Source organism: Callospermophilus lateralis, chromosome 7 (genome assembly GCF_048772815.1).
Source record: "Callospermophilus lateralis isolate mCalLat2 chromosome 7, mCalLat2.hap1, whole genome shotgun sequence".
In the NCBI taxonomy this organism is placed as follows: domain Eukaryota; kingdom Metazoa; phylum Chordata; class Mammalia; order Rodentia; family Sciuridae; genus Callospermophilus; species Callospermophilus lateralis.
In genome coordinates this window covers 25527384-25555189 of record NC_135311.1, presented here as the reverse complement: position 1 = coordinate 25555189, position 27806 = coordinate 25527384, and the positions used below count along the sequence as shown (strand labels likewise).

General features: G+C 46.0%; 3 protein-coding genes across 15 annotated transcripts in view; 1 reads left to right on the top strand and 2 right to left on the bottom strand.

The window, feature by feature from the left end:
• St7l (suppression of tumorigenicity 7 like) overlaps positions 1–27806 on the bottom strand; it is a 156055-nt gene that overhangs the window by 42192 nt on the left and 86057 nt on the right. For 6 of the 12 annotated variants that reach the window (XM_076863013.1, XM_076863004.1, XM_076863008.1 and 3 more), the window contains one exon: positions 11751–12878. The exons of 1 other annotated variant lie outside the window; for it this stretch is intronic. In XM_076863013.1, the coding sequence (XP_076719128.1) occupies positions 12435–12878 (444 nt within the window). In that variant the 3' untranslated portion in view covers positions 11751–12434. Of the gene's footprint in view, positions 1–11750; positions 12879–22333; positions 22423–27806 lie in introns of those variants that run through there. 5 more of the 12 variants (XM_076863005.1, XM_076863001.1, XM_076863000.1 and 2 more) reach the window with 5 other exon arrangements.
• On the bottom strand, positions 1848–11090 carry LOC143403388 (uncharacterized). The gene is made up of 5 exons (XM_076861440.1): positions 11086–11090; positions 10664–11051; positions 9974–10447; positions 4264–4500; positions 1848–2998 (listed from the first exon to the last, which is right to left on the bottom strand). The coding sequence occupies exons 1-5, from the start codon at positions 11088–11090 to the stop codon at positions 2963–2965; spliced, it is 1140 nt and encodes a 379-aa protein (XP_076717555.1). The 3' UTR covers positions 1848–2962.
• On the top strand, positions 9330–26967 carry Wnt2b (Wnt family member 2B). 2 transcript variants are annotated; one of them, XM_076863018.1, is made up of 7 exons: positions 9330–9423; positions 10106–10275; positions 10443–11373; positions 17788–18008; positions 18974–19251; positions 19887–20151; positions 24277–26967. In XM_076863018.1, exons 3-7 carry the CDS (start codon positions 11189–11191, stop codon positions 24504–24506), a joined length of 1179 nt encoding a protein of 392 aa, XP_076719133.1. In that variant the 5' UTR covers positions 9330–9423; positions 10106–10275; positions 10443–11188; the 3' UTR covers positions 24507–26967. The 2 variants fall into 2 exon arrangements, with proteins under 2 accessions (XP_076719133.1, XP_076719134.1); XM_076863019.1 differs by lacking the exon at positions 9330–9423 and having other exon boundaries at positions 9934–10275.

Genomic DNA, 27806 nt, shown 5'->3' with positions numbered 1-27806 from the left:
GTATGATATGTCAAAATCATTGTACTGTCATGTGTAGCTAATTAAAACAAATTAAAAAGTCAGTAGAATAAAAATAATCAAATCCAGAAAAAAAAAAGAGAGGTCTGACTCCAGAATTGTCTCTAGTCATAAAACAACAGTTTGTCACACCTACATTAGTCTAGGGATTGTAACACTTCTCAAAATATTTATGAAAGGGCTGGGAAATAGCTCAGTTGGTAGGGTGCTTGCTTTGCATGCACAAGGCCCTGGGTTCAATCCCCATGAAAAACAAGAAAAGTCACATTACTAAGTTATTTTATACTGTGGTTATTAATTCTACAAAGTTGCTATGCCTGGAGGCATGATGGTCTTGTTGATACAGAGGGAAGTCATGAAAGGGTAGGTGATTAGGGAGAAGAGGGTGTATTACAGACATAATCAGAGAACTCAGAAGAGATGTCAGTTAAGGACTTTGAATCCTCAGGGATCCAGAATTATAGTAATGGACAAGGTTTCTAAGGCAGTGGTTCTCAAAGAGCTTCTTAGTAATATTAAGAAATTTATTTGGCTGAGCACAGTGATGCACACATGTCATCCCAGCTACTTTGGAGGCTGAGGCAGGAGAATCACAAGTTCAAAGCCAGCCTCAGCAATTTAGTGAAACCTTCAGCAAATTAGCTAGATCCTATCTCAAAATAAAATAGAAGGACTGGGGATGTAGCTCAGAGGTAGTGCTCTCCTGGGTTCAGTTCCCAGTACCACACACATACACATACAAAAGATGTTATTTGCCCTTCTTACCTGCATTCTTAGAGGCTACATGATGAGTAATATCACAACAGCCTAAATATAGAAGCACAAATGAGAAGCCAGATCTTAAAGATATTTTTTAAATGTCAAATAATGCCATTCTTCTTTTTTTTTTTTTTTGGAATTATAGTAATGTTTTCACAAAAATATGGCATTAACAAGTGTTTAAAAAATATTAACAAGTTTTGGGGGTGTATTACTAATTTTAAATAAATTATTGTGTTTTTTTTTTTAAAGAGAGAGTGAGAGGGAGAGAGAGAGAATTTTTTTTTAATATTTATTTTTTAGTTTTCGGCAGACACAACATCTTTGTTTGTATGTGGTGCTGAGGATTGAACCCGGGCCACACACATGCCAGGCGAGCGCGCCACCACTTGAGCCACATTCCCAGCCCAAATAAATTATTCTTAACTGTCTCCATTTTGTTTGTCTATGGTACTGGGGATTGAACCAGGGCCTTGCAGGTACTATAAATGTCTCAATTTAAATCTTTTTTTTTTTTTTTTTGTACCTAGGATTGAACCCAGGGGTGCCTAACCATTGAGCTACACCCCTAGTCCTTTTTATTTTTATTTAAAAAACAGTTTTTCAATGGACCTTTGTTTTATTTTCTTTATATGTAGTACTGAGAATCAAACCCACATGCTAAGCAAGTGCTCTACCATTGAGCTACAATTCCAGCCCCTTATTGAGACAGGCAGGGCCTCACTAAATTGCTAAGGCTGGCCTTGAATTTGTAATCCTCCTCCCTCAGCCTCCCGCCTCCCCCCCCCCCCCTCCACCGCCAGTTCCTGGGATTACCACCATATCCAGCTTCCATTTTAATCTTTTAAGATAATTTTTTTTTACAATTGTTTTAGATTCACAGAAAAAAAAAAAAACTACAAAAAGAAATTAGAGTGTCCATATATCCCACACCCAGTTTTCTCTATTACTATTTCATTTTTTTATTATTTATTTTATGGTGCTGGGGATCGAACACAAGGGCACTCAACCACTGAGTAATACTTTTTTATTGATTTTTCTTAAATGACTGCAAATGCATTACAATTCTTACTACACATATGGAGCACAATTTTTCATATCTCTGGTTGTATATAAAGTATGTTCACACCAATTCGTGTCTTCATACATGTACTTTGGATCATGATATCCACCTATTCCACCATCATTTGAGCAATACTTTTTGAGACAGAATCTTGTAGGAACTTGCAAACATCCTGCCTCCACCTCCCAAGTAGCTGAGATTACAGGAGTTTTCTGTATTATTAACATGTTATTTACCTTACAGATGTGACTATATTTGTCACAATTACTTTAAAAATATTTTTTTAGTTGTAGATGGACATTTTGCCTTTATTTTATTTGCTTATTTTTTGTTTGTGGTGCTGAGGATCAAACCCAGTGCTTCATATGCGTTAGGCAAGTGCTCTGTTACTGAGCCACAACCCCAGCCCCAATAATTATTGAACCAATATACTATGGGTTTGAATATAGTTTGTTCCTCCAAAACTCATGTTGGAATCTAATCCCCAGTGTCCTTGAGGTATTAAAAGAATCGAAACAATCTAACTATGGTGTTTGGAAGTGGGGCCTTTGGAAAGTGATTAGGATTAGGTCATCAGGGTCATTAGGGAATCTCCATGATTGAATCCTAGTGGCTTTACAATGGCGCAGAAGGAGAGAGAGAAGAGGATACGCATACACGTGTGCCCCCTGTTTCTCACCACCTATTGCCCTATGTAGCACTGCAACTCTGTCAGCAAGAAGGCCATCATCAGAATTATAAACCAAAATAAATGTGTTCTCTTTATAATTTACCTATGTAATTTATAAAATATTTTATAATTCTTTATAATTGTGGAATCATGTTATTTTAAAATAACAGAAAACAGACTAATACCTAGGATTAACACATTATTAAGTAAAGTCCATATTTAATCAGATTTCCTCAGTTTTCTCCTGATGTCCTTCTTCTTTTCCAGGATCTCATCTAGAATACAATACTACATTTAGCTGTCATGTCTCCTTAGGTGCTTCTTGGCTACAATGGTTTTTCAGAATTTCCTTGTTTTTGATGACTTTGACAATTTTAAGAAGTACTGGTCAGGTATTTTGTAGAAGACTCCTCTGATGAAGCTGGGATGTAGGTGGGGGGTAGACTGCTTGCTTAGTATGTGCAAAGTCTTGGGTTCAATTTCCAGCACTGCAGGGAAAGAAAAAAAAAAAGAAAAAAAAAAAGCCCTTTGGATGGAATTTGCCTGATGTTTTTCTCATGATTACACTGGGGTTAGGGGAAAGAAAACCACAGAGGAAGGAACCCTGGAAATTACCCTTTTGCTGTTTCCATAGTTTGCCTTTTCCAAAATGTCATATAATTGGAAATCACAGACTTTTCAGATTGACTTCTCTCACTTGGCACTATGCATTGAAGTTTTCTCCATGTCTTTTCATGGCTTGATTCTTCATTTCTTTCTAGCATTGAATAATACTCCATTTTCTGGATATAACAATTTATCCGTTCATCTATTGAAGGATATGCTAGTTGCTTCCAAATTTTGGCAATTATGACCAGAGCTGCCATAAACATTAACATGCAGGTTTTTATGTGGATGTGAATTTTCAACTCCTTTGATCAAATACCAAAGAGTGAAATTACTGCACGATGTGATAAGGGTATGTGGAGTTTTCTAAAAACTACTGAATTTCTTCCAAAGTGGTGGAATCATTTTTCATTCCCACCAGCAACAAGTGATAGTTCCTCTTTCTACACAGCAACAAGAGAATAAAGTGTCATTGTCATCACATTGTACCAAGGGTGCATGCTATCACCCTGACTGATGATGTTGACCTTGATCACCTGATTGAGGTATCTGTCGAGTTTCTCCACTATCGATTGGCTCTTATCCTCTACGCTCCCTTCTTGTGCTATACTGTTTGGAAGTCACTGGCTGAACTTGAGGAGTGGGGAGGATTTATTCCAGCTCTTTGAGGGCAGAGTGTCTACATAAATCATTAGGAAGTCTTCTACATAGGAGATCTCCCCCCCTCCCATTTCTTTATTAATAGATTCATGGATACTTATTTTATACTTTGGATTACAATCCAAAACTATTTTATTTTGTTGCTCAGATAGCCTATCTTTGCTCGTTGGGAGCTCTTTGGTGGGTTCTGTGTTCATGTTAATTTTTAATATTGGTAAATAGATATAGCCCACACAAACAAAAGCTTTTGGGGGGATAATATGTATAAAGCTTCTGAGACCAGGTTTGAGAACCACTGCTCTAGGGGACCCCCGCGTCCCACCTGACCCTACGGCGTGGTTCTTCTGCAAGGAGCGGTGATCCATGCAAAAGGGAAGGAGACCGCGCTCCCGCACCCTTGGCAACAAGCCCTCTTCTCGTCCTGCTGACTCCTACTACAGTTTTCTTGGGTCTGAAACGCAGGAGTCCCCAAGAAGACTAAGCTTACCCTGTCGTGTCTTTCCTGCGAACGCCGCGGCGGGGCGCCGGGCCCACGGAGCGAATCACTCACAGAGTCGGGAAGGGGCCGGCCTCTTGGCTCGCACAGCATTTTCCGGGCTTGGGCGGGGGGCCTTGCCTTGGTCTGAGCAATCTCTACCTCTCCCAGTTGCGTTGGTTTGATCCCCTGGGCCATCAGGCGAGCAGGTGTGGAGTCCCAGGAAAGAGCGATCTCCGCGCAGCGTCGCTGAGAGACCAGTGGGTTCTTCTCGGTTCAGCTTCGCGCCTCGGCTGAACTCCTGGGGCCCATCCCGGCTGACAGCAGCCGGACAGCTCCTGCGGCGAGGCCAGATTTGGGCCTTGCCAGAGCCCGGCCCTGCACCCAGCCCTCCCCTCTCCGTCCGGGTTGGCTGGGCCCGGCAGACCTTTCTTTTGCAAGCTCACGGCACGACTGTCAGCAATAATCGGCTGCAGCTGGAGACCTGGCTAATTGATACAATAAGTTCTGTAATTGCCTCGACAATAAGGTAATGATTTGGCAAAGGGAATGCTTTGATCTTATCAGCCAAAAGAGATCTCTCCAAATGAAACTTCAGAGAAGGGCCTGATTCCTCCAATTTGGAGTGTGAAGACTAGGGACAGCCTGCTTCCGGTCCTGTCCCTCCCCCACGTCCCAACTGCTGCCTGTCGCTCTGGGCTTTTTGAGACGGGAAGGAAAGTCTGATGACTGGAGAAAACACACACACACACACACACACACACACACACACACACACACACACGGCCGTGTGATAAGTGTGGAGGTGGGGTAGGTCTGAGCTGTTCCAGAACTGGGGGATGGCTGGAATGCTAGTCCAGTCCTAGAGAGGCTATAGAGAAAGAGAGATCAGGGAAGAGTTGTGGGATGGCCAGATTATGGAAAACCTGACTTGGCTCAAGCCTGATAACATTTCTCATACAGAGAGAGCTGCTGATTTGGGTTTTTAAGGCAGGACAGGGTAGCAGGGGGAGGAGAACCTTGAGTGTCCAGCCTTCTCCAAGAATCTGCACACATACACACACACACACACCCTCGCTCTGCGCTGTGGGTGTCCCTGCCTGGCAGAGGCCCCAGCACAAAGAGGATTAGAGAGATGAGCTAATCTGGTTTGTATCCCAGACCTGGCCCCAGAAAGGAACCTTGTCTACCCTGATGTTTAAGGCAATGGAGGAGTGAGGCGTCCTCCTTTGAGGGCCTGCTAGCTAACAGTATCAGAGATCCCTCTCCACTAGGATGCTAGAGTTTTGACTTCAGGGTCTACTTTAGGAATCAGAGAAGCAGGGCCTTATAGGAACCCAGGGTGGCTTATACCACAAGAAAGGAGAGATAAAGATAGAAACGCCCAGAGAGAATTAGATCTTCACCCTACTTATTCTACTAGTGGGAAAGCTGAGGCCTGAAGTGGTAAAGTGACTTAGAGTCATGCAAATAGTGCCTGGATGAGTTAAAAGGGGAAAGATTTTCTGATTTTTTTCTTGTCAGGTGTACGTTGCATTGTGTTGCAGGAAATGCACAGGGAAAGTGTAAAACAGAGCAGGAGAGAGAGGGGGAAAGCCACACACAAAGGAAAAGACAGGCAGGCAGGCACACATGTACACGCAGACTGAGCAAGCCACAAAGAGGCAAAAAAAGACAGAAATAGGGAGAGAAAGAAGAGCAAGACCAACAGTTGTACAGATTCAGACAAAGAGGGAAAGAAAGACCCGTCCTGAGAGACAGAATAACACAGCCTGCAGAGATAGACAAGAGACAGAGTTTAGAAAGAGGGGCAGACAGACATAGAAACACAGGGAGACAAACCCAAAGAGAAAGAGAGGAATACACGTGGAGTACACAAGCCATTGAGAGATCCAGAGAGGGATGGAACCCGAGATGAAAGACAGGGAGAGCATGAGAACAGGGGCAGAGTGGGCTAAGGAGGGCAGAGTGGGCTGAGGAGGGCAGAGGAAAATAACGCAGATAGTGGGATCTGCAGATATTTGTTTACTGGAAGTAAATCATCCTTCCAGATCATTTGGGGGCCCAGAACAGGTGGTGGGGAGAGAAAAAAGCTCAATGCTTAGCCTATTTTTTACAGGCAGACTGGAAAAAGGGTCTGGGGACAAAATGGGAACACTCCCTTGGGAAGAGGTCGGTCAGTGACCACCCAAGATCCCAGCAGCACACCCACTGGCCTCACACAGAACCTGGGCCACCCGCCCAGGATGGCCGTCAGCCCGCCCACCGCCTGGCTCCAGACTGATTACAGCCAAAGTGCTAAAAGGCTCCAGACCCCCCCTTTATGCCTTGCCCTGGTGATCCTGCCTCCCCAAATCTCCTCTTTCCCCTAGTTCCTGAATCCCTCTTTTCCTTGTGTCCTAGAGAGTAGTTTGTCCTGTTTAGCCACTAGCTGGATGCAGAGGACACTGCCCCACCAAGCCCTTCTCTTGATTAGGGGCTGGATGCTCCTTCCCTCCGAAGCCTGTTTGGCCTGGCCTCTTTGAGACACGTTCCATGTCTCGCCTGGGAGCTCATAAATACCAAGAAGAGGCCAGCCAGGCTGTGTAGAAAGCATGGATCCCCACATTACCCCCCTTAAAAGCCCCGGGTTCTTCCCAAGCTCTCTTTTCTCTGCATGGTGCCCAGGGGCAGGAGGTGGAGCACTAGGGGCCTGTGTGAACCTGGCCCCAATTCAAATGAGATCTGCCTTGGTTTGCAAAGAAATCTCAGGAAAGGCGTCTTGGGGCCCCTTGTGCAAGTAGCAGGCTCAGGAATTCCTTGACTCCTATCCAAGCCTCCCCCCAGCCCCTTCTTGGCCTTTCTCTCTGCTCATTACCATCCACACCATCTCCCACCCACCGGGAAAGAGAAGGTCATCGCCAAAGGGGCCCAGGAAAGGGGGGCCTTCTGGAGGATAGGCCAGGGCGGAGTAAGAGCTGTTTACCCACACCCAGCTCCCCTTAGCTCATCTCCACTCCCATCCAAGGGCCAGTAAGAATTCAAAGTCATTCAGCTACATACAGCTGAGAATAGGGTGAAAAATGGATCTTAACCCTAAGTGGCCTCACTGGGGAGCAGAGTGTGAGATGAAGCATCAAGGGTGAGAGGGAACCTTTCTCCTTTCGGCACCCACTTATGCAAAGGGCAGGGGGCTGTAGTGGCACCATAAGGAAAACCAGCTCTGATGGTTAGGTGGAAGCTGTCTGCTGGAGGCTCCAGAGAATCTGGCAGCCTGAGGAGGAGTGGGATGGGGGGTAGCGGGGTGGCCTGGGATTCTTGCCCAGGTCTCTGCCGATGCTACTGCACAACATGTCTGCAGTATTTAGCCTTGAACCCCAGCAGAGTCCTAGAGTGCCACCCTCAGCTGGCTTTATTACATTTGCATGAAAATGCCTTGGGAGTAAAAACTTTCTCCTTCCATGTCATTTAGGATGCCCTGGCCAGTGGTGGGCATACAGCAGGTGCTTAATAAGTGCTGACTTGACTCCATGCAGGGCCATGGAAACCAGTACTTGAGTCTCAAACAAGAAACTCTTCTCCCTGACTCCAGTGGGTTTGGGGATAAGTCAGAGAAACAGGTCGGGAGCTAGTCTGAGCCTCTGGCCTTGACCCTCTGCCTGGAAGCCCCCAAACTGGCCCTCGCGTGAGGAGCTGAGCTCTCCAATAGTATCTAGGACCTTGAGACTGAAAGTTTATTTTGAGATTTGAAGCTCCAAAGTGGCAGATCCCAGAAAACCTCTTCTCTGGCTCCGTAGTTGTTCTCTAGTTAAGTGGTTGAGTGCAGTTCCTGCAGTCAGCTGGCTCCTGCAGCCTGGGGTTCCTCCTGGGGAACTGGGGGCTGGGGGAGGGGGAGAGGAGAAGAAGAAGCAAAGCCCCATTCTGGGTTGCCCACTTTAGGGCAGAGGTGGCCATTTCAGAGTTGCTGATGTTTCTGGGGGGCCCCTCAGCTCAGAAACATTCACTAATCATTCAGCATCTATGTTGTGCCAAGACACGGTCCTACTTAACTGTGAAGACTGCTGAAACCAAATAAGGGGCCTCAGAATTGAGTTTGGGGCCCATGTGGATGAGTCCACCCAAGGTTAGATGTGATCATCTCCAACTCCTCCTCACTCACAACCCCAGGCCTATATGTAGAAATAAACACAGGGCCAGGGTCACACCCAGGTCTAAGCACACAGGGGAGTCTGGGAGAGGCTGCTGGAGCTGGAAGATTGCTACCCTGCAAAGGGGTGGGGATGGGCTGGGAGGAGGTGAAAGAGTGGTCCAAGGAAAAGGGGCCTATCCAGTAAGGAGCCTGAGCTCACTCCTCTGCCACCTGCCTCTCTCAGGGAAATTCTTGGAGTCTGTGCAATTCTAAGGATACAGCAGGTCATCTAGAGCCTATCAGACTGAAGGAAAGAAAGAAGGGGAGTCGGATGGCCAGATGGGACATGGCCACCATGATGGCCCTGCTTGGTCTCTGTATCCAACCCACTTCAACTCCAGTTTAGCTCCCCCCACCCAGGCCTGACAGACCAATGGTGGTAGGCACTTCTCTCCTCCCTAACTCAGCCCACCCTCCACTACCTGCCCAAACTCTTCCTCCCTAGCTCACTCTTGCTGTCCCCTACACACCTTAGAGTAGCTCCTTGCTTTTCCCTCCTTGAGGCCACCAGGCTTGTTTCCTCACTTTCTTAAGTCTCTGCTTGACTGTCACAGTCATGATCATCCTGGTCACAACTGCAACCCATCCACTGACAGTGCCCTATTTTTTTTCCTATTGCACTTACCATTCTAGCTTCTCTAAGCTTTACCTCTGATGTTTATTGTCCCCCAAAGCACCCAGTAGAATACAAACTCCATGAGGGCAGAAATTGTTTTGCTTTCCTGTACTCACTGATACACACCAAGTGCCTAGCATAGTCCTAGCACATGACAGGGAATAAATAAATATTTATTGAATTGATGAATGTACTTTGCCTCTTACCACAGAAAGTGGGGTAAGGGAAAGTGGGTGAGAGTGGAGAGAGGAGACAAAGGTCCTTGTGAACCCTCCTGCAGTAGCTCTGACTCAGATGTCTGCAGCTTCAGTGCAGCCAGCTGTGTGTGCCCTGTCCCTTAACACTCTGGAGTCTCTTATCTCCCCCACACCACAAAGGAAGAGAGACGGTGAGTTTGGGGTTGGGCAGTTACCAGCGTTGTTTACACCAGGACTTTATAATTTAAATAAATCACTGGGGAGAGTCATGAAAGACACCTCGGAATGAGGGAGCTAGGCGGGAGAACTTAAGCTGAAGCAAGGGTTAGGTCTAGAAGAACTCTCAAAGTTGGACGGCCCAGAGCTTTAAAAAGAATGTATACAGTGGGGGTCCGTGGCGCATGCCTGTCATCCCAGCTACTGGAGAGGATGAGGCAAGAAGATCCCAAGTTCCTTGCCAGCCTCGGCAATTTGGCTAGACCTTGTCTCAAAGTTTAAGAAAAAAAGAAGAGGGGATTAAGGGGTGTAGCTCGGGGGCAGAGCGCTTTCTAGCATGCTCGGAGCTCTGTGTTTCATCCCCTGTACCACAAAAGGAAAAATATATTGTTTCTATACCGCAACAAGGTCCACTCTACCCCGCAGCGCTCTACCTGCCAGCCTGGGAAGTGCGGGGGTGGGATAGAGGGAGGAGGAAAGGGGAATCGCTTTCAGCGGACAACCCTCCCGAACTTCCCGACTTACCACGCCCGCAGGAAGGGTGGAAAGGCGAAGGGGAGAAAAGGTCCAGGGCCTCCATTCTCTCAGCAGGACCCCCACCCTGGCCTCCGGTGCGGGAAAACCGCCCAGCTGTTTCTGATTCTTTCCTACTCGCAGCCCCGCCCGAAGGGGTGGAGGACCGAGACACTGTGGGAGAGACAGAGCTCTGCGGAAAACGGGACGTAAGGGCCTGGGCGTCCGCGTCGGGTCCGCAGGTGTGCCTTCTTGGCGTCGGCCATTGATTGATTCCCCGATCCCAGGCTGGAGAAAGCACCCGGGCGGGGCAGGTGGGTAGGCATTGTGTCTAAATGTTGTGGTGAAAGGGGAGATCAGTGCAGTGGATCGGAAGATGTAGGGAATCAGAGAATCCCCTAGCTGAAACCAGATGCCCACCGCGCCTCTGTAGGCAAGTGTTGAAAAGGGAGTTAAGATTCTCCTGCCACTCCGGTGGCAGGGTTTCTACCCATTTCACAGAAGTGCAAGATGGAGAGGACCCAACGAAAAGAGTGCATCTTGTGTGCTCAGCTCCACTGTCACTGTAGGTGAGGAAACAGGGAGAAGTGTCTGCAACCCCCTTCCATTCCGTACGCCTTGCCATCAACTACAGCTGCAGAAATTGCCGAACGAAGGGCGCTAGGACCCGGTGGCACAGCATCAGTAGGGACTGGGCGCTACGGGCGCTGAAGGGCGCTGCTGTCCCGGTCGCGTGGCGCCCGAGCAGGTGGGGGCGCAGCGCTGCGACGCGCTGGAGAGCCCAGGGGCGGAGGCGGCCGCCACACCTAGGGTGTCGCGGAGCGCCCGGGTCTGGCGCAGGCGGAGTCGCCTAGAAGGCCGCGCGTGTCCCCGGTCTCGGCCCCGCCCCACGCCGTCCAATGAGAGCCCGCGAGCTGGAGGGGCTGTCCGCACTTTCGGCCCCGCAGCTCCACACGGTGCCTCTGAACCTCTGACACCGCACCTCGTGCTCTGGCAACGCGCCCCAAGACTTCGGCTCCACGCCCCGTCGTGGATTTCCCGACACGGCAACTTACGATCTTTCCCGGACCCCACGCCCGGCTCTCGGACTCTGCGTGATCGCAGGTCCCCAACCGACTGCGAACCCCATGGCCACCCAGAGGGGTGAGGTAGGAGCAGCCTGAGTAACCCCAGCCTGTGCCCCGTCCACGCCCCTGCGGGCTGTGCGGCGGGCGTCTTCGGGGAGCTATGCTGAAGCCTGGTGGTGCGGAGGAAGCCGCGCAGCTCGCCCCTCGGCGCGCCCGCGCCCTTGCCCCTGCGCCGGTGCCTAGACCCGTCCTCCCCGACGTCTCTCCAGCTTCGGCCCGCTTAGGTCTTGCCTGCCTTCTTCTTCTGCTGCTGACTCTGCCGGCCCGTGTAGACACGTCCTGGTGGTGAGTTGTGGCTCTTCGGGTTGGGCGGATGAAACGTTGGGTCAGAGGCTGGAGGCGCCAATAGGGAATATACAGCTCCCTGCGCAGCCAGCTCAAGGGACCAGGTCGCTTGACAGAACTAAAGGGAGTCCCTGCAGTACGGTCAACTGAAGTCGGGAAGTAGCCAGAGTGGAGTATGGGGGCGATGAGGCGCCGTGTCCTACTCCCCTGGTGAGGGAAGGTGCTGGGCTTTTGAACACCCCATAGTTGAGGTTCCCCAGGCCCCATGGGCTGTACCCCATCTATTCCATTCAACTCAAGCCCTGTAGGGCAGAAGTTGCCTTCTGTTGAGTTCAATGAACCAGACCCCCTTTAGGTGGCTGTTCCGCAGGGCCCTCAATCGCCAGCTTTAGAAGTGAAACCGAGGCAAAACCACCCCATTAATCCCCACAATTAAAACAAACAAAACACTTGGGTTTGCATAATCTGGGCATTTGTCTTAAACCTTGGCTTTGAGGAGATCACTTGGAACTTTGTCTTCCTCGTTTTTTTTTCCCCCCCTTATCCAGAGGACCTTATCTCCCAGAGGCTTCTGGAATCCCCAAGTACTGAGATACCTTCTCTCCTCAGATCTGTCGCAGGCCTGGACTCCAGACCTTCACAAGAGGCAAGAGGCATTAAAAATACATTGGATAGCCATTGTGGTAGCGCAAGCCTGTAATCCCAGCCACTCAGGAGGCTGAGGCAGGAGAATTGCAGGTCCAAGGCTAGCATGAGCAATTTTTAGTGTCTCAAAATAAAAAGGGCTGACATGTAGTTCAGAGGTAGAGGGTGCTTGCCTAGCATGTGTGAGGTCTGGCGTTAGAGATCCCCTGTATGTTGGGTGTGTGTGGGGGGGCAATCCACTGTATGTTTTTGCAGAACTGACCCATCTCCACGTGCTTCAAAGCATTGGATGGCACTTATACCCTTCTCTCAGGAAAAAGAGCTGCAGGCCCCTGCCCCCACCACACACCTTGGGGAGGGGCAGGGCAAGGGGAAAGAGTTGGACTGAGAAGATTCTATCTTCTCATCTTTCCTCTTCACCTACCGGCCACCCGCCCCCCCTGCCCCTCCGCCCCAATCAAACTGGCTTCTTGGACTGGGTTAGTGCCTCTACCATGCTGTGCCCCCCACTTACTTTTCTTACTGTGCTCCTCCTCCCTTGCAACAGGCCACCTCATCCCCACCCCCACATACACTGTGGTCTCTTCTCCTCTTGCACCCTGTGGCTTTTCTCCTCTTGACTTGGAATCTTGGCTGGAAGGGGAGAGGGTAGCTGGCTGAGGGGCCGGCCAGCTTGGGCTGCAGATTCCTATCATTTCAAGATGCGTTGCTCTCCATCCCCACCCCCACCCCTGTTTTCCTGTAGAAGAAAATTCTCTTTTGGATCTTTTTTTTATCTCTGATGTGTTGGGGAAGGCAAGGAGGGAGGTTCTGGATGGGAGAGCAGGCGGCCTATATCTTACATCTGGCTTGAAACATTCCTTTAGAAAGAGAAAGGGAAAAAGGGAGACAGGAAAAAAATCTTTAAATTATTCAGAATGAAATTCAAAGCCACCCTTTACCTTCATGGATCAGTTTAGCTTTGGACTTATATCTTCTGGATCCCTATGGAGACAGCATGAGAGCATGAAGTGACCACTGCACATCTTTATGCAGCCCAATTTACAATTTGGTTTTGCAACTCAATTTGCAATTTGGTTTTATGAACTCTTGTTTCTTGCCAGTGTGGGAGGCAGTCTTGGGGACCATTTGGTGTTTAGTTGAGGAAATCACTGACAATGTCACATCCTGCTACTGCTTCCTAAAGACCCAAGGGGCATTGTTTGTAGTCTATTTTTTTATCCTTGGCTGCTCCCCTTCTTTTCTCCCTCTATTACCCTTTCCCCACATGGTTCATATTAATGATTTTGGAAAAATTCTTGAGATGGAAGAGCTTTGAAGGGAGAGGCAGGTGACACACAAAGGGACTTAGCAGTCCCTGTGAAATGGAGGAAGAAAGCAAAAGGGCTAGCAGAGGGAGAAGGTGCAGAGGTTGTTTCAGTCTCCTTGACCCCCACCTGTCACAGCTGCAGGCCCAGATGCCTGCCTCAGTGGTTTCCTCTTCTAGGACAAGGTGGAAAGTTGAGGTCTGAAGGCAGATCAGATCCCCAATGTGATTCTTTTTTTTTTTTTCCCTTAAGAGAAAATCCACCAAACTTGATATTTTGTACAACCCTTTGAAGAGATGTATACTGACTTCAGTGTATGTCCTTGTTCCACTGTGGAGCAGAAGGCTAACAGCAATGTTACCAGCTGATAGTCTGCTCTTCCTTCTGGCCCTACATTCTTCTCCTTCCTCTCCAACCCTCCTTCCTTCCCTCCACCCTTAATTAGAGGAAAAAATGGATGGTTTCTTCTTAGTCTATGACAAACAAGAAAAGGGGACTTCTGTCATGTGCTTCCCTGTTCTATGTTGTAGGGGGTTGGATGTAGGGGATCAAAAGAGTAGGGCTATGTTCCTGGGCTCACAAATAAAGAAAAATAGAGAGTGGTATTATATTAGCATTACAATTATGACCAACAGTTGAAATTTAGTGAGTCCTTACTAAACTCCAGGAACTATGGCCAAGCACCTTATAAGCATCATCTTTAATCCCTAGAATAATAATCCAGTGAGGGGTACTACTATCCCTGTTTCACAAATAACGAAGTGAGGGAAAAGAGAGGAGCAGTAAAGAAACTTGCCCAAGCCAGATATGGTTGTACAAGAGGCTGAGGCAAGAGGCTCACCAGTTTTGAGACCAGCCTGAGAGACTTAAAATAAAAAGAAAGGACTGGCGGCATAGCTCAGAGGTATAGCAATTGCCTAGAATGTGCAAGTCCCTGGGTTCAAAACCCAGTATGAAAAGAAAGAAAGAAACTTGCTTAAGTTTATGCCAATCTTGAAGCCAAAGTGTTTGGCTGTATGCCTCTCTTACCCCTGGAATAAAAGAGAACTTGGACTTTCAAGTCAGATGGCCTTTTTTGTTTTAGTTATAGTCGGACACAATACTTTTATTTATTTATTTATTATTTTTTTAATGTGGTGCCAAGGATCGAACCCAGGGCCTCCCACTTGCTAGGTGAGCACTCTACCACTGAGCCACAACCCCAATCCCCAGATGGCCTTTGTTTATCCTGGGTTTTCTCCAACTATTCCTGATACAGTGGAATAGTTTTACTTACTGTTCCTGAACCTCAGTTTCTTCACCTATAAAATGGATCTTACTTTTCTCTCTCTCTCTCTCTGGATTTTTGTACAAAAAATGTCTCACAAACCATAAAGCACTAACAAATGCTGTGGTATTAAGAGCAGATTTGGGGGCTAGGGATGTGACTCAGTTGTAGAGCACTTGCCTAGCATGTGCAAAGCCCTGGGTTCAATCCCCAGTTCCTTGAAAAGAAAAAAAGAGATTTGGAGAGGCTAATAGTTTTATTCCTGTGTTCAAAATCCTATATGTGTGTGGCTGAACTATGTGTATTAAGAGATCTACACAAAAGGGGGAGAGAGAAAAAAAAAAGAGGATCTTTGGCCTCATTAAAAGGACACAAACATAAAACATCTGCAAATAGACTGGCAGTGTTGACAAGGAGTAAAGCTGTAACTGAAATGAAGTTTATGGCTAGCTAAGGAGATGGAAGTTGGGGATACATCAGAGCAGTTAGTTGTTTATTCAACAAAATTACTGAGTACCTACTATGTGCTGGACACTATTCTCAGTGCTGAGGATATGAATGTGAACAAAACAAAGAGTTGGGGGTACGGCTCAATAGAAGAGGGCTTGCCTGGTACGAGTGAAGTGCTAGGTTCAATAGCCAGCATCATCTTGTCCCAAGAGAAGATAAAAACAAGAGACAAGAATTCTTGCCTTCGTGGAGCAGCGTGATTGTGGGAAAATGCAGACTCTGATTTAGTCAGCCTGGGGTAGAGCTTGAGTTTCTAACAAATTCCCAGATGATGCAGATATTTTGTGTGCTCTAGGGACTATACTTTGAGTAGTAGTAAGGGTCTGGGGCAGAGTGTAAATCAAGAGGAAATGTGAATTAGTCAAAAGCAGGTGAAGGGAGAGCATGCTGGTATAGGAAGCAGGGAAGAAAGTGAAGAATTTACTTTTGGGAGGGGAAAACAAAGCTGGAGAGTTAGGGGCATCTAACATCCTCTCCCAAACCATTAAGCTGGGGGATACCTTAAACATCTGTGTGCCCCTAACAGATGAACTCAGTGCTGGGTACATGGCAGTCATTTTGTAAGCATGTGGTGAACTGCAAAGAGATGGACTTGAGTTCAGTCTCAGCATTATTGGAAGCCCCCACACTGACAACTGGGGCCAACTACTAGCCAGCAGGCAAACCCCATGCTCTGCAAGGTCTTGAAGCAGTTACTTAGTGGGGTAAGTAGAAAAACCTAATTATCTTGCCATCTTAGATTCTGAACAGATGTTCCCACGCTCATTGAGGATGTAATAAGAGGGACCAATGTGGGCTGCAGCAGAATGGACTTAAGTCAGACCACAGAAAGGCCTTTTCGCCAGAGTTTGGCCCGCCCCACTCCAGTCTGTCTCATGAGTGCTGGATTATTGGTCTCACGTTCCCATCCAACCCCCCTCCTCCCAAGCCGTCTCAGGAAAAAAACAAAACAAAGCAAAACCCCCCAAAACCAAAAACACCCATTGCCTAGAGCAGTACTCTTATGGGGAAGCAGAAAGGCGGCAAGACAGGGAAGAGCTCCAACTCCAACGTCTTGATTCTCCAAACAAAGCACCACAGCAGTGGGTGTAACTCAGGGCTGTGCGTCAGGCAGCCCTTTCCGGCCTGGCCCAGCCTGGGGTGTTTATTTTGTTTGTTCCTGGAAGCTGCAGCCCTGATGGACAGTGCTGGGGACACTGATTCCATGGGATTTGTTAGAAGAGGGCCAGCCTCTCACCCCTCCCTCGGGACAGATGGAGCCCATCAGCCCTGCTGAGTTCCCAAAGAGGCAAGCATCAGCCCTCCTGTGTTTGTTTGAGTTGGTGTCACCAGTGGTGATCCAGTCTGTGGGTGAGGGCTGGCTGTGGGAATGTATGGGGGGAAGGGACACAGGGCCTAGGGCAGTTTGGTTTTTCCCTTCCCCCACTGTCTGCCCTCCCTTCACTTCACCCACTTCTAGACCCATTTTGGGGCAGTTCCCAAACCACTGGCTCATTCATAGCTCAGACCAAAGCTTTTCTGTCTGCAGCAGCAACTGTTCTCCCCCCACCTGTTCAGAAGAGGGGAGTGTCCCTCTGGGGTGTTTTGCACAGAACAGAGAGTGGACTGCAAATCAAAGGTACTATGGGATTGCAAAGATAGGAGTGAGAAGCAGAGCTGGGCTGCTGAGCCAAAGGAAATAGATGAATGACTCTGAACTCTTGGTGGCTTCTTGGGGAGAAAGGGTGATATACCCGTTTTCTCTGCAAAATGCTCTTCCCAAGGTTTGTGATGGTGTCCAGGGCCAAGAGCATTTGAAAGAAAATAGTGAGTGCCTTGAGAAACTGGAGAATGAATGATTCTAGTGACCCACCTATCCTTTAGGAGCCCATCTCAGTTATCTTCTTAAAACTGTTCAAACTGGGCAGTTGGGGGACTGGAGTATTTTATCTTGGCTTTTGGCTTCTCACTGCAAACAGCTTTCTGTTCATGCAGGTCTATCCAGGGCATTGTACCTTATAGGCTAGGAAAAGTGATTTTAAAAATCTTCCTTAGTTAAGGAAGGCCTTGGAGCCTGAAAATAAAAGGGGAGAGGTTCGGAGGTGGGGGGAGTCTTTCTCCCTTAAAATATTGAAAATATTGGGAATGAGATTTTTTTTTTTTTTTTTTTTTTTAGCTATATGAGTCTAACTAAAGCTGTAAACATTACTCAGAATTGTCCACTATGTCTCTTCCTGCCCATCCCTCCCTGTTTCCATCCCCCTGTCTTCATGGACCAGCCACTCGGGACGTTCCTCTTCATGTGGGTTTAAGAGTGTTGTCTCAGACCCTTGTTTTGTTAGTTTACTTTTCTGTGAGGATTTTAATGTTTATTAAATAAACAGGCAATGGGTTTGTGTGACATGCCCACAGCTTCTGTGTATATGACACATGCCTGGCCTATGTTCTGGGAGTGTGTGTCACTTTGGCCTTTGGCTGGGGAACTGGTAATGTGGGAGACCACCAATTACTCTTTCTGCAACTGTGTAACTATTTCTTCAGAGCTTGTGGGGAATAGTTCTACCCATCAGCCTCAGGGAATGTGGGTTGGGGGAAGGGCAAGGAATCTAATCTAATATAGATATAAAACATTCCCCCTACCCTTTATCCCCTTCCTGATGCAGAAAAGAGATCGGATGCTCTGACAGGGCCATCTCCACCTTACAGGTACATTGGGGCACTAGGGGCCCGAGTGATCTGTGACAATATCCCTGGTTTGGTGAGCCGGCAGCGGCAGCTGTGCCAGCGTTACCCAGATATCATGCGCTCAGTGGGTGAAGGTGCCCGAGAATGGATCCGAGAGTGTCAGCACCAGTTCCGCCATCACCGCTGGAACTGCACCACGCTGGACCGGGACCACACTGTCTTTGGCCGTGTCATGCTCAGAAGTAGGGGCCTCTTTCATCCTGCTTCAGCTCCTTCCCTCTGTATGCTTAAGGATTGTGGGGAGGGGGAGGTATGATCCTCCCTACTCTCTTCCCACACTACTTCATAATTAGAACACAGGATATAGTTGGGAACAGACACTTAGTACCTTATTATTTTGTAGGCAGAGCCCCCTCTAAATCACAGTGGTTTGGAATGATGGCACAGAGGTAGAGCCTTCCCTATCTTCATCTTCATCTTTTACCCTCATTTTCTCTGCTCTCCCCATTCCCCATTCTGAGGGGGCATCCATGCACTATAAGGATGCAGACCAGAGATACAGTCACCCTAACACTCCCAACACTACAGTAATAGGAACAAAAGATAAACAGAAAGGTGATATGTAAATATTTGGAGAGTTAGTGGCTTGGCCCTAGCTCAGCAACAAAGCTAAGCAGAGCTAGACAGTAAACTAGGAGAAAGGGAACGAGTTGGGAATCTGGAGGTGTCAGGGGTATAGGGATGATGAGTTATCAGGCCCCAAGAACAGGCAGGGAAGGTAGCATATCTTCCTAAAAAGACCCCTGGGCTGGGGTCCAGATAGTAGGGGAACTGTCCAGCAGTGTGGGCCTGAAAAGCCTTGAATGTGGACGCAAGCAGGCTTAACCATACCGGTGTACCAGTGGTGAGGATGATGCATCATGGGACTTGTCAATGGAAGGACCCAAGAAAATTGGAAGGAAACAAGAGTAAAGTCAGCCCAACAGGTCAGATGTACAAAGAAGTGGGTAGAGAATACTGAGGGCTAAGGGAAGAGATCAGATAATCTGAGGAATGCTCTTGGAAGGGAAGGACACCTTGAATGAGGGAAATATAGTGGGTGGCTCCGGGAAAGAAGAGGAGAGGAAGGGAGGTATCTGAGACTGGATAGGTTCAAGAAGGGGACAGACGTGGACCTCTTTCCTGATATGCCTCTACCTTTCTCTAGGTAGCCGGGAAGCAGCATTTGTATATGCCATCTCATCAGCAGGGGTGGTCCACGCTATCACTCGTGCCTGTAGCCAGGGTGAATTAAGCGTGTGCAGCTGTGATCCCTATACCCGTGGTCGACACCATGACCAACGGGGGGACTTTGACTGGGGTGGCTGCAGTGACAACATCCACTATGGTGTCCGCTTTGCTAAGGCATTTGTGGATGCCAAGGAGAAGAGGCTTAAGGACGCTCGGGCCCTCATGAACTTACATAATAACCGCTGTGGTCGCACGGTTAGTATTCATGTCTCTGTGTATACATTCATGTTTGCTGGGGATGACCAGTTTGTGTAACCATAGACTAAATGTGAAGGTAGAAGAGCTGAAGGCTTCTGGATTTCCTTCATAAGCCCCAATATCCCATAAAGGGGAGTACGAAATGCAAAGGAGCTTGGCAATGCCTAGATTCCACCAGGTTTCCACATAGATGGAAAGTAACTTTTCAAAGATGATGAGAACTGCCTTCATAAAGACTGAGGAAATAAGAGGTTGTTCTAGCCTGTTCACTGGTAATGTGAACACATAAAGTGCTGGAAAACAACACATTACAAAAGCAGAAGGTACTTGATACTTTAAAATGTGAAAACTACAGGACAAGTGAGCACATTGTAATCGTGAGCAGAACCTGTGGCTCTATAATCCAATAAGCTGTCATAACAAGTACTATTGGCCAGGGTGGTTCCTAGAAGAGGAGTTTCTTTAACTGGATCAGGAAGAATGGGTGGGATCTGATGGGAGAGAATCACTAAGGGCTTGACCAGGTGGCCAGGGCCAGCAGATCATAGAGCACTCATTCTTTTGGCCCTAGGGATGTCTAAAATGTGCCCTGGCCAGTGATTCTCCTTTACCTGCCTCCTCCCCACATCCAGGCTGTGCGGCGGTTTCTGAAGCTAGAGTGTAAGTGCCACGGTGTGAGCGGCTCCTGTACTCTGCGCACCTGCTGGCGTGCACTGTCAGACTTCCGCCGCACAGGTGATTATCTGCGACGGCGCTATGATGGGGCTGTGCAGGTGACGGCCACCCAGGATGGTGCCAACTTCACAGCAGCCCGCCAAGGCTATCGCCGTGCCACTCGAACTGATCTTGTCTACTTTGACAACTCCCCAGATTACTGTGTCTTGGACAAAGCTGCAGGTGAGTAGTGAAGTGGGCAGAGACATGGAGTCCAAGTTCTTGGTACAGGCATCACTGGTTAATCATGGTTTGTTCAGTCCCAGGAATCAGGTAAGAAGATGCTATAGGAGGATTCAGTCTCCTCCCTACGTGAAAACCTGGTCATGAGACTGGTCCACCAGGTCCAATGCTACCTACACTGAGAGGTGGTCATTAGCTCCTTGAGGCCTGGGGCCACATAGTGCTCCTTTGTATTCCCAGCATCTGGGATATAGTAGGCACGCTCCCAAGATGTTTAAGTAAGTTTTTTCAGTTCTGAAAACTTATGTGAGCTACACAGAAGCACAAGATACCAAGCCTTTGGCTCTTTGCAGTCTAGCTAAAAAAAAGTGAGATTAGGGCTGGAGATGTTGCTCATTGGTAAGCACTGGCCTAGCATAGAACGCACAGGCCCTGGGTTTGATCCCCTCAGCACTGCCCCCGAAAAAAGAGAGAGAGAGAGAGAGAGAGAGAGAGAGAGAGAAAGAGTGAGTAATGGGTAAATGGGTAAGCAAATGCAACTACAAAGAGAGATGACAGTTGAAACTAAGAAAAGTTTATTTGAAAATATAGAATTTAAACTGCTCTTTGAAGGGTGAGGATTCTCTGGATAGCTAGAGAGAAGACTAGACAGATGCTGGGTGCAATAGCGCAGGCCTATAATCCTGGCAACTCAGAAGGCCAAGGAAGGATGATCCCAGGTTCAAGGCCAGCCTGGACAACTGAGTCACACCCTATCTCAAAATTAAAAGAATAAAGACCTAAGGATGTTGCTCAGTGATAGAATACCCTTAGGTTAAATTCCCAGTACTGGGGGGGGGGGATAAAGAAAAAGAATAGATACTGTGCACAGGAACAGAGTGGTAGAGAAAGTCCATGATCTGGTTCAGGGACAGAGCAGATCAATCTTACTGAGTAAATGTTTCTGGCAAGGGGAATTAAAGGTAGAAAGATAAGCAGGAACTAGATCATGAATGATACTGAAAAGCTACATCTAGTGTACTACCATTTAACATTCTAAAATGGAGTCAGGGAAACAAGGAAAGAGGAGATCCACACTGAAGGCTTTACCTAAAAAGTAACAAATGGCTGGTACCAGGCAGAAAATTGATGTTTTTCAGTCTCTTGTAGATAATTGTGGTGGAGTTTTTGGGAATGCTGGAAAGGTACTTCAACAAAGTGGAAGCTGCATCCTGGCTTATAGTTTCTGGTTTAGATGGGTTAAACTGGGAATAACATGCAGTGTAACAGAACTGCTTCTCTTCTGGTGACTGTCATGGAGCTCCCAGGCTTTTTTTCTGCAGACTCAAGAGTCAGAACTTTGGTGAGGTAGAGCCAAAAACCTCAGCTGTCTTCTGTACTGTTTGTTTTTACTCATCACTGTCCTTCCTGGAGAGGCAAGGGGCCCGAGTAAAACTGAGCAGAAACAGGGTAAAGCTCAGTATGTGTACTTTGCAGGGTGCTAAAAGAAAGGCTGGGCAAGCCCTGCTGATTGCCACACTGAGTTCCCTCCACTAGGTGAGTTTTCCAGTTGGTCTAATTCAGAGGGTTAATCACCAGATACCTGGGAATGATTCCTTAACATCTGAGGTGTAAGCCTTTTTTTTTTTTTTTGGCAGTATTGGGGACTGAACCTAAGGGCACTCTATCACTAAGCTATATATCCAACCCTTTTTATTTTTAATTTTGAGAAAAAGACTTGCTAAGTTGCCCAGGCTGTACCTGAACTTGGGATCCTTTTGCCTCAACCTCCTGAATGTAAGCTTATTTTGCCTTACCTAAAATGCATCTTTAGGGAAGAATCTTTGGAATTAGGGAAGATAGGTCATATGTGTATTAGTTTCCCTCTGTGGCATAAAATTAGGTCTCATAAAACTCAAAGTGGGACCTGGAATACAAAGGGTATACAGCTCATCCTAGGAGCCATTGGAATTATGAGACTAACATATATGTAAAATAATATAGGTAGAAAGGTAAGAAGGAAGGGTGGGGAGAGGGGGAGAGAGAAAGAGAGACAAGAAAGAAGGAAGAATAATACATACAATCACTGCTCTAGAGTCAGCCCAAACTCTAGAGCAGTGATTTCCTGACATTTGGGGTTGTATACTCCAATCATTAAGAAGAAAAAAAGAGCCAGGAGCAGTGGCACACACCTGTAATTCCAGTACCTTGGGAGGCTGAGGCAGGAGGATCACGAGTTCAAAGCCAGCCTTAGCAACTTAGTGAGGCACTTATGCAACTCAGAGAGACCTTCTAGGAAAAAAATATTGAAAAAGGGCTGGGTATGTGGCTCAGTGGTTAACACCCCTAGGTTCAATCCCCAGTACCAAGAAAGAAAAAAGAAAGAAAGAAAAAAGCATGTACCTCCATTATATTCATATTTACTATTTACTTATATCTATTGTTTCACTATACTCATATATAATAAAATATGCATAATATATATCCCTAAAATAGAAATTTTAAACCAATGGATAAAATACCAATAGAGAAGTTCTAGCATGTTATCCCTATATCCCAGAGGAATGTGAATACTACTGCTATCTAAATTAGTTAATCCATTCTCTTTTTTGAACTTCCATGCCAGTTACTTCTCATCTCTTGGTCCTTATTAATAAGGTCCAACCCATAGAAAATTCTGACTTTAATTTTTCTGTTGACAGGATCTCTTTTGCAATTGATCAAAATATAGTCCTGAGCATTCCCTATGCAGGCGGAAAACATAAAATTAGGTCTCATAAAACTCAAAGTGGGGCCTGGAATTCAAAGGGTATTCTTACCCTTCAAAAAGTTCTTGCTATGGGCTGGGGTTGTGGCTCAGCAGTAGAGTGCTCGCCTAGCATGTACGAGGCCCTGGGTTCGATCCTCTGCACCACATTAAAAATAAATAAACTAAAGGTATTGTATCCACCTACAACTAAAAAATACTTAAAAAAAAAGTTCTTGCTATAAGGGGTCATACAAAGAATATTCATTAGGAACTCCTTAGAGATAAGTCTTCAACCAGTCATGCTAATCAGTGCACCTCCTTATCTGAACAGAGATTATAGATTTAATAATCCCCTAAATTAGATGTTACTATTATTTCCATTTACATATGAGAAAACTAAGGCCCAGAGACATTAATTAACTTGATAAGTCACACAGCTAAGAAGTGGCAGAACTGGTATTTGAATCTAGACAATTTGAAGTCTGAGCTCACTCTATACTTCTTCTCAGTATAGTAGTATAGTACAATTTAATAAAATATAAACCAAGGTCCAAAATACTAAAAAATGGTATCAAGATTACAGTTGTGGTAAGATGTCTTAGAAGAGATAAATTATAGGCTAAATTTTTATTGTAGTTGTTGTTTTACTGATATTTTTGGGGGGAAGGAGGTGAGGTATTGGGGATTAAACCCAAACCACTTTACCACTGAGATACATTCCCCAGACCTTTTTATTTTTTATTTTGAGTCAGGGTCTTGGTAAGTCCCAGGCTTACCTTGAACTTGTAATCTTCCTATTTCAGTTGAGTAGGGAGGTATGTACCACGATGCCTGGCTGTTGTTTTATTTTTATTTTTTGGTGGGGGATAACTGAGGGTTGAACTCAGTGGCACTCAATCACTAAGCAACAACCCCAGCCTTTTTTGTATTTTTATTTAGAGACAGGGTCTCACTGAGTTGCTTAGCACCTTGCTGTTGCTGAGGCTGGCTCTGAATACTCTATTCTCCTGCCTCAGCCTCCCAAGCCACTGGGATTACAGGAGTGTGTCATGGCACCCATCTGTTTTACTGTTTATTATAGAAAATTTCAAACATAAAAAACCTCACCACGCTTTAATAATTATGAACATTTAAAGTTATATTTTGAAGAGGATATAAAAATTGTTTATTGGCAGGGAGAGAACTGCAGGTGAAATCAATAGCCTCTGAGAAGCCTTGATGGTAGGAAATAATAACTCTGGTTTAGAGGGCAATGAGGGAATGATCATTTTGGCTACAGGATGTATTTTCAGAAGAGAGATTCTTTATGGCTTCCTCCTGAGAATGTGGATGAGGTTGTCCAGAGCTGCTGAAGTAAGAGATAACTTGGTTTTCACTCTGTCTCTTTCCCAACCCAGGTTCCCTAGGCACTGCAGGTCGTGTTTGCAGCAAGACATCTAAAGGAACAGATGGTTGTGAAATCATGTGCTGTGGCCGAGGGTACGACACAACTCGAGTCACTCGTGTCACTCAGTGTGAGTGCAAATTCCACTGGTGCTGTGCTGTGCGATGCAAGGAGTGCAGAAACACTGTGGATGTCCATACTTGCAAGGCCCCCAAGAAGGCAGAGTGGCTGGACCAGACCTGAACACACAGATACCTCACCATCCCTCCACTTCAAGCCTCCCAACTCAAAAGCACAAGATCCTTACATGCACACCTTTCTTCACCCTCAACCCTGGGCGGCTATAGCTTCTATTTAAGGACTTGGAGAATAATCCAGAAGGACTCTGGTGTCCTGGTTCCTTAGCCCTGGGAAGGAGTTAATAGGGGATACAAGAAACTGAGTGGCTCCCTGATTTCCCCTTTGGAGGTTTGAAGGGAGAGCAGAAGAAGTAGGGGGTCTACAGAGTGATTTGAGTTGCACTAAAGTACCTGGTCAAGGCTCATTTTCCTTTCCCTTGCACTGGTTTCTAATACTTCTTGGATGTGTAAGAGAAAGGGTACCTGGAAACAGCTTTCTTTTGACCCTACCCTGGCTGAGGGTGGACAGGACAGAGATGATACTGCATGATCCTTTTCTGAAGACAGTTTGAGCAGACTGTGTGGTTCTCCAAGAGATACTCTTAGGCTAAGCATTCTACTATCAAGAGCCTAAGATTACTAGAGTTAGCCATAGAGGATAAAGTTCCATTCATGTGCTCATATGATTATAAACTGCTGTGTTTTATAGGGGAAAAAATCATATGACTACAAACACACATTCTTTTTCTTTTCTACCTATATCAGAGAGTACTGCTTCTTTTGCTCACTTGTTGCCTGTTCAAACTGAGGTGGCATGCAATGGTTTCCATGTTTAACAAATCTTGAGAACATCCTGGAACAGTACTGGGAGAGTACACATTATTCTGGAGGTTAGTTAGGTTTGGGAAACACTAAGTAAAAGGTAGGTAACTCGTGGAGGGTGGGAAAGGGTAAAGAAAAGCTGATCTCAAGGGCACATGAGGCATCAGTTACACTAGGAAGGTAATGATCTATGGCTTTGGTAATTCTTTAGGAGAGGATCCTAACTTTTGAATCTAAGGGTAGGAGTCACTGGATACATAAAGAGAGCTGGGGCTTAGGCCAAAATGATAAATATCTTAGAAATCAATAATAGCCTTCCCCCATTTACTTGTTATCTTTATTTAGTGATTCTCCAAGTCCTAGTGATGATTAATATTCACTCCACATTTGGCTTAAATAGGGGAGGATTCCTTCCATGCTACTACCTGTTGCCTAACTTAGGTTTGTAGTAGTGAAGTCTCTAGAGATAGCAGGTTTAATAATGGACAGAGTCCCCAAAACCTAATTTTATGTGACTTAGTGGTTATCTCTTGCCTGTTGGTATTTTAAACTAGCAGAGTGGTATAGGAACTTTCAGTGAAGAATTGGGTTAAAATCACAGTTGTGTCACTTATTGGTTTTTGTATTTTCAGTAAGATCCCTAAATTCTCTGAACTTCTACTTTTGTAAAATTTATTTTTGTAAAATTAGGGTATGTACCTGACTGAATTATTGAGACACTCTTCACCAAAGCCCCAGACGGGTCAAATATCATCATAACTTCTCTAGGGACTTCTAATTTAGGAATGTATGGTCTTGACAATAGGCTATAGACTAAGGGGCTTACAAAATAATCTGGATATAGGCCCCCTTTCCTTTCCCAAGTTCCTTTCCCACATCCCTTAGGGTCCTCATATGTTTGTGGAGCAACATCACTCTGTAGAGGCAGCAGGAAGTTGGGAGAGCCACAGTTCTGGACCTTGGGGGGCAGATTTATTTGAATGATAGGACTAATATTTATGTAACCTGCTGAGACCTGTGTGGGAGAGTTTAGGGTGGTTTTTCTTTGGTGAGGAGATTTGCTCCAATTTCAAATCCATTAACACAAAACATGAGCTAGTCAGGGTCGTTGTGGTCTGCGGTGAAGAGATGCCTGTGGAGAAATGGGACTGAGTGAGTCAGGCCAAGGGAATGTCTTCCTTGCAGAATGGAGTCAACTGGATAACTGGTGAACCAGTGTTGGGATTAGATAGGGGGTGGGGAGAAAAGTTTCTGACATCTTGGGCTGGGATTAAGAGGAAGAAAGATTTGGAATAGTAAGAAGGTAAAGGGGGCCATGGCCAGTCTAAACTCAGGAACAGCATTGAATGGATTCACTAATACTGCCATGTATACCAGACTGCTGAGAAGAGCCTCAGGTCCCAGCTAGCCCTGCTCTTTCAAGAACATCCAGATACCACATTAAAGATGGCATAGGCCTTTCAAGAGAAGTCAACCTGAGTTAAAAACTACCTATGCCCTATTATTGATTCTTTGATTTTTGGTTCTTACCCTGTTAAAGGAAGTGAGTAGATCTCTTCTGGCATCTCATATTACTCTATGCTTTTTTCTCCGAGCTCCAAATTCTAGCTTACAAAGATGCAGATTTTGCAACTTCCTATAATTGGTTAAGAGAACAAGCTGTCCAGAGAGTGAGAAGGATAAGCAAAAGAAAAGATATCTATTTCAGCCCCAATACAGAAGCTGTATGGCTAAGCAATTAAATTTTTCCTCTTAGTCCTTAATTTGCTTCTGCATTCCAATTAGCTTTAGACAATTGGCGTTCGTTCTGCACTATACAAACAAACTAATTTATTTGGAACAAGCAACGAAATGAGAACTTTATTTGGTGTGGTCAAGACTCCATTTCTGTTACTCCTCCACCCTGCCTCTAAGCAACCCCTCTCCCATCCCTCCCATATTTGACAGCAGTCTGTACCATCTGCAGCATCCTAGCTTCTCTCATGTCTTCCACTTCTCCTTGTTGGTTCTCATTTCCTTTAACTTTTGGTAAATATTTAGGTATAATGCATTGCAGTAAGTGCTATTTGGACACAAAGTTTAAAAATACTATCTCTATCCTTTGAGTATCTTTTTAGAGAAGGCACGTTACTAAAGTACCTCAGCTGCACAGTCTGTAACAAGTAAAATAAGAATGCCAGTCTTAACCTACCTAGCCTTGAAGTTAAGAGCCAACTTTTATTGTTATTAGCCTGAATAATGGCACTAATCCACACTCTTTCTTACAGGAATGTTAGTAAAATGAAATCAGGGACTTTAGATTAATTAAAAGAATCCAACATCGCCCTGAGGGTCTGTTCCTAAAGTTTTGTCATCTAACTCATGAATACACACTGCCTTGTTTCTACTCCTCCCTGTTGCAGAGAATATTTTTTTCTTTCACATCCCTTATCAAGAACACCAACCACTAAGTCCTTTGCCAAATTCTCAGACCCACTCAGGACATGAGAGTCTACATGGCTTAATAAAAGACAGATAATCAGGATTATTTTTTTCCTTAGCCTTTTCTGAGTTTTTTATTTAAATGCTCTCAGTGGTCATAGGGCAGAAGTCCAAGCTAGCT

Coding starts and splice junctions, on each gene's coding strand:
- LOC143403388 (XM_076861440.1), bottom strand. Junction 10,448..10,663: donor AGCAGCGCCCTTCAGCGCCC/GTAGCGCCCAGT, acceptor TGAAATGGGTAG/AAACCCTGCCACCGGAGTGG. Junction 2,999..4,263: donor CGCAGGAAAGACACGACAGG/GTAAGCTTAGTC, acceptor CTTTCCCTGCAG/TGCTGGAAATTGAACCCAAG.
- Wnt2b (XM_076863018.1), top strand. CDS start 11,189: ATGCTGAAGCCTGGTGGTGCGGAGGAAGCCGCGCAGCTCGCCCCTCGG. Junction 11,374..17,787: donor CGTGTAGACACGTCCTGGTG/GTGAGTTGTGGC, acceptor TCCACCTTACAG/GTACATTGGGGCACTAGGGG. Junction 20,152..24,276: donor TGTCTTGGACAAAGCTGCAG/GTGAGTAGTGAA, acceptor TTCCCAACCCAG/GTTCCCTAGGCACTGCAGGT.